At 53.9% G+C, this 6,051-nt stretch overlaps 1 protein-coding gene across 7 annotated transcripts in view; it reads left to right on the forward strand.

The window, feature by feature from the left end:
- The window catches only part of SLC9A3 (solute carrier family 9 member A3), a 49,739-nt gene extending 43,775 nt beyond the window's left edge, over nt 1-5,964 (forward strand). For 2 of the 7 annotated variants that reach the window (XM_084880593.1, XM_084880591.1), the window contains 2 exons: nt 103-216; nt 2,069-5,964. In XM_084880593.1, the coding sequence (XP_084736719.1) occupies nt 103-216; nt 2,069-2,448 (494 nt within the window). In that variant the 3' untranslated portion in view covers nt 2,449-5,964. Of the gene's footprint in view, nt 1-102 lie in introns of all 7 variants that reach the window. The other 5 variants (XM_084880592.1, XR_014794755.1, XR_014794756.1 and 2 more) reach the window with 5 other exon arrangements.
- Nucleotides 5,965-6,051: the final 87 nt, after the last annotated feature.

Below are 6,051 nucleotides of genomic sequence, written 5' to 3' on the forward strand. Positions count from 1 at the left end.
TGCTTGTCGGAGTGGCAGTGTCAGGGGACCCTAGGTGCACTGGACCGGGGCCTTTCGTGTTCCCAGCCCATGTCCCTTGTGCTGCCCTTTCTTTGCCACCAGATTTGGAACTTTCAGACCCGGAAGAGAACCCCAACTACGATGCTGAGGAGATGAGTGGGGGGATTGAGTTCCTGGCGAATGTCACCAGGGATACAGCAACAGACTCCCCGTCAGGTGAGGGATAGGTGGGCCTCTGCTGCCTCAGAAGTGAAGTCGGTCATTGGGCAGGGACGGCAGTATGGTAGGACTGGCTGTGTAATTGCACATGGCAGGTTGGGGGTCTCTGTTCTGAGAGAAGAGCCGTCACCTATCCTGCCCATGTGGGGAGGGAGAGCATGAGGTAGAGGGCCTGAAACCCCTAAGGCACGTGACCCTGACCTTCCAGGTGATGGCTGTGGGACGCACTGGTGTCTGACCCCTGAGCAGCACCCTAATCCTGCAATGCTGGGTACACCTGGAAAGCTGATCGGCCACTGCCCTTTCTCCTAGGAATTGACAACCCTGTGTTCTCCCCGGATGAGGACCCGAGCATCCTGTCCAGGGTGCCACCCTGGCTGTCTCCTGGGGAGACGGTGGTGCCCTCCCAGAGGGCCCGTATGCAGATCCCCCACTCTCCCGACAACTTCCACCGCCTGGGTCCCTTGCGCCTCAGCAACAAGTCCGTGGACTCCGTCCTGCTGGCTGAGGGCCCCAAGGAGCAGCCTCCCACCACTCTGCCTGAGTCCACGCACATGTAACGCTCCTCGCCCTTCCCGAGCCCCTAACTCCTGCTCTTTCCTCAGGCACCTGCCTCTCTCTTGGCCCTGGACCTGAACCTCTGCAAACTTTCTCTAGCAGCTGCTCTTCCTCTTTCTAAGCCTGTGCCCTCAAGCCTCTTGTTCTGGCCGAACATTTCTTAGTCTCTGCTTCTCCAGCTGGGTGGTCGGGATCCAGAGCTGACTGAGGATTTTTGACTGTTTCACCCTAATGATTAGAATTTACTCTTAGATTGTCAATTTGATCACTAACTACTCTGAGATAAGTGTTTAATCTGTGCAGTCAGCCCATGAATATAAGTCACGAGCTCAGAGGACACTGGCATGGGCTGGGCTGCATCTATTTTCCTACCTGAAGGCCCTGGGAAAAGCCCACCTGACAGAAGTGAGTACAGGAGAGAAGCAGTCAGTCCCTTTTACCCTCATAAAAGGGGTGCAGCTGGTGTGCCCACATCCTTGCTGCAGGCTCTGAGGAGGAAACTCCTGGATCAGGGAAGAGGGGAGAAGGCAAGGAGAGTGGTGGGCAAGGGTGGTGGATGAAGGACCAGGCCCCCATTCATAGGTGCTTCAGGGGTGCTATTGCTGGGTCCCAGAGGCTTTGTCCCCACTTTGCCTTCTGCATGGAAAGGGTTCAGCCCCCTTGAGCAGGGTTTTGCACTTATTTCACATATGCCTTGAGTGTTTGGTGGGAACTTGGGAGGAAAAGGAAAACTAGACTTTCCCAAGCACAGGTGGGGCAGACTCACATTTCAACGGAAGCAGTAACCTCTTTTCCTCTCATGTGGACACTTGGAGAGGGTGGTTATCCGTCCAGCTGGGGACACAGTCATGCTGGCGAAATGGTTTCTTGGTACACAAGCTGGTCTTTCTCCAGGATGTTCCTGAGTCTAGAAGTGACGGTGCACAGGGACGAGTCTCACCCAGTCCCACTGCCAGTCCTGGCAGAGCTTGTAGGCAGGACCCTGCTGTGCTGCTGTGCTCCTCCTTCCTTCTCGTGGCTTCCTCCCTCCTGGAACACCCTGGGTCTTAGTGCTGGGTGCTGTCGGGTGGCGGGCAGAGAGGGAGGACCCTTTGTTGAGGGTCTACAAAGTCAGGGCCTCAGCTGACCATGTCACTGGGGAATCCTACTGATCATATAGCCAGAGTATGGCCTGCAAATGTCCCAGAACTTTGCAGGTGTGTGTGTGTGTGGGGGGGGGGGGCGCGAGCTGGATCTGTGGGGGCTCTCCTGTACCCCAGGTGCTCCGTACTTATGTCGGTTTCTCCCGCAGGTGACACGGGCTCTGACGTGCCGCTGACAGGACGCACGTCACCGCGCGAGGTTCTGCAAACTACAGAGAAGTCCCCGCGCCCGCTCGCTTCGCCCCCGGCCCCGCCCACCGCGCAGAACCCGGCGCCAGCTGCACTGCCGGACCTCGAGCTGGGGGCGGGGCCTACATCGGAGGCGGGGTCAGCGTCGGGGACTTGGCTAGAGAGCCGCGGACTGCAGGGAGCACACGCACGGTCAGCGGCTGCGCGCCGCGTGCACAGCCGGCGCTCGTTCCAGCGGCCCCGCGCGCGCCGCCGCCCTGCACTGCTCAAGCTTGCGTCGCTGCAGCCCTCCTGCCATGAGCCACCGCACGGGCTGGAGCAGGAGGAGACTCCGCTGTGATCTCTGCGACTACCATGGTACCGTATCCCCTGCCGTGCTCTGGGGCAGCCTTAGGCACCCCCCCCCCCCCCCCAACCCTGCTCCACATCCTGAGTCGGAGTGGGGTCGCCAGCAGGGATCCAAATATCTGCAAGGCCAGTGGCCGAGAGCCTCCAGCTTCCGGGAGGTCTTGGCAGGTGCCCTTGTAAGGAGGCTGCCTCGTGGATTCTTCTGTACACCTGTCCTGGTTTTGAACTGAGCTGGCACTTGTTACTATTCCCATTGTCACTCCTGACTCAGGGACTGCAAGGGTCCTGGGACCACAGAGCCCAGGCTCCGTGTTTGAGTTCTTACACTCTGTGTCCATTTTCTCAACACTGCCAGGGAAACCGAGACAAGCAAATGATATTTACCCATAATACCAACTTGATTCCAGTCCCCGGCTGGCCTCTCTCAGGGCCCTAGGTAAGAAGCCCTGACTCAGGAACAATTCACAGGCCGAGGGGTTGGGGCCATGGTTGTCCTAGGCCCTGTGTGATGTCACGTACACTTACCAGTTCTGTGAACCACCTGCCACCTTATGGACTGGGTGCAATTACAGAAACATCTGTCTGTTCACTCTTTTTGTGTTGAGATTCCCAGAGCCCAGCACTTGTCCTACCTGGGTTTCAGTGTGGCAGCCTCTGGGTACCAGGTGTCCCGTGCCCTTAATCTCTGGCTTGAGTTGCCCCACTTGACACTGGCAGATGGCCCAGGCTGGGTTAGAGGTTGCACTAACCCAGGCCCCATGAGTGCACCCACACAGCGCCAGCTAAGTCGAGTGGGGCCTTCATTAGCAAGCAACTTTTGTTCAGAATTAGAGCCAGTCCTTAAGTGGACCTGGGCCAGGTGGTTGGTCTGACCCCTCCTAACCACAACAGGGGGAAGCTGGTGGAAGAGCTGCTGTTTCATGGAGACTAAGAGGGCTTGGAGGGGGGCTCAGAGGCTGTTGTAGACCACCTGCCACCCTGAGGTTTCAGGGACAGTGGCCTTAGAACTCCTCCCACAGCCTCCCGCCGAGCCAGGGGCCCTCCAGAGGCCACTGACTGTCCTAGGGGGAGTGGTGACCAGGAAAGGGGCCATTGAGTTGGCCCTCATCTGCCCACCCACTCCTCACTGGCAGGGTTTTGTGTGAAGACAAGGTAGTGAAGGATTAAAGGGACAATGGACTTTAAGACACTCCTAGAAGCTTTTCTAAAGAAGCCAGGCTCACCTCTGCTCAGGAAAGACTTCATGCAGTGCTCAAATGCGCACAGCCATCACAGGCCAGGGTTACTAGCAGTCTGTAATGTTTTAGTGGTGCACACTAAGTCCCTGATGGGAAAATCTCTACGTTTTGCTGTTGAGAAAAACGAGGAACAGCAAAAGGCACATTTAGTGTGGTGTTTGTTCACTAATACAGAGAGGGCTCTTTATCCTAAGGGGAGTGGGGCTGCTCATTCTGTGAATTGAATCATTATCTCAGCCATCACAGATAAAGAAGTATTGATTGGTTTTCAGTAGTTGTTTTCCCACACTTTGCAACCATTTTAATAAACTCTAAAGAGCACAAAACCCAGCCATGATCTGCACAACAAAACCTGCCCATAAGTGATCTCAGACCAGCAGGCACTGAGCCACGGCCACCAATAGCAATGTGAGGAAGGCAATGCTCTGTCCACTCCCGCAGGAGTGGTTCATCCGGAGCAGGCTGGGTCCACAGCCCAGCCAGCTGGGCACTCCAGCTGCCTTAACAACTCCCTTGGACCACGGGACTCAGGTCCAATCTCCAGCTGCAGGGCCAGAGGCTGAGTCAGGTAAAGCAGTTCAAGGGCAGTTCCTGGGACCCACTCAGCTGCTAGGTGGTGAATCCATTTGACATATATCTCCTGAACAAAGCCTTCAGCCCTGTGTTTTTTGGAGGAGGAGGGGGCAGGCAGATTTCCTGTTAGTTGAACGGCACAGTCTAATAAGCACAGCCATAATGGAACAGAAGTTCCAGACATGAAACCTCACAGAACTCCAAAACCCACATTTCAGTGATCGAGAGACAACTCCATCTGTTAACACAGTGTTATAAACCCTCGTACTGTGGATACATTTCATAAATGAGAATCCTAGCTGTTCTTGTCACTGTAAAACAGAATGTAAACAATGTCTTATGAATGTATTTCCTTAGGAAAACTGTTGTAAAATTTTTTATTAGGAAAGAATTCCTATTTATTTAATACTGAACTTTGACCTACTTTGTGGAAGGCTATAAAGCACACAAATTTAGGAGTCGCTACTTCTCATTTCTGTATCTTGAAAATAATTTTGTCACAATGCTCACCTACTGCATACTATTGATCTATTATGAAAAGAATTTTTAAAGCAAGAATTTCTTTGAAATTGGAATTGAAATGTATTATAAGTTATGAGTGGTGAAATTGTGAATTCAATTTTGTGAAAATGATCTCAAACTATGTAACCCTAATCACAATCCATGTGCCTTAATGTGGCCCCCAATGTGCTGTTGACAGCGTCTGCGCAGGGGGCCCATCGCAGAACCTGCCACAACTGATTGATCAAATCTATTAAAAAGATTTCAAGGCATTTTTTGGTGCAAACATTATCAATGAGAAATCACATCAAAGAGAACATAAGGAGCAGTGTCCTGAAGGCAGACATTGCTCTGGCGCCGGAGTTAACGTTACCTGTGTGCACCTGAGAGGAGGGAGGGAGTGAGGGCACTTCTGGCTGGAATCAGGTCACTGGACACACAGCTGTGGGCACAGCCTGGGCCCTGGAAACTGGTTCCTCCCCAGGAGAGTCAAGTGACACCACCCCTCACTCCCTTAGACTCGTCACAGCACAGAGGACAGGCCTAGGAAGGATGGGAGCAGCGCCCACCCGGCCTAAGCGGGAGAATGAAGCACCCGGAAACCAAGGGGCGGGGGGAGAAACGGGGGCTAAAACAGAGCGAGAGTTGAGAAAAAGACCCGCGCTAACTCATGACTGGTCAGCAACATGTCAATTCCACTTCTGTTTTGATTCTTTCAAGAAAAAGTCCTATCTGTCTCGAGGGTGAAATCGCAATAGAAACTTTGTCGTCTGGATTGTATCTTAGGAGGAAACCAGCCTGTCGGGACACACAAGCAGTCCTAATGGGAGGGAGCAGCACAGACGCCTTCCTGAGGGACAACCCTCCAGCCTGAACTGGCCAGTCTGTGGGAGCCTGAATCTAGGGTGCATGGGGCCTGCGACAGAGGAACGGGCAAATTCCTCTCCAGGCACCACCCACCTAAGAAATCTCGCTCCCTGGGATGGAGGGTGACGAAAGTTTGGGGAGGCACATGCAGGGACTCACCATTTATCCTGGACGAACCCTTCCATGAACCCGGTCTGAAGATTAATGTGTAAAACAAAGCTACCACTGAAGACAGCCATGGAGAGACAGCTGAATAACAGAGAAAGGGTCTCAGGGACCCTGAGTCAGGAATAAGCAAGGCCCATACATCTGAAACACCGAGGGCTGACTGTGTGGGTGTGGAGCAGTGGGCCACAGAGATACCAGTGGGACCTGTCCAGGTGGGTGAGGGTGGCAGGTAGATGGGGACACCGTCA

This window comes from Pipistrellus hanaki (assembly GCF_964339955.1).
Source record: "Pipistrellus hanaki genome assembly, chromosome: 4".
Classification (NCBI taxonomy): Eukaryota; Metazoa; Chordata; class Mammalia; order Chiroptera; family Vespertilionidae; genus Pipistrellus; species Pipistrellus hanaki.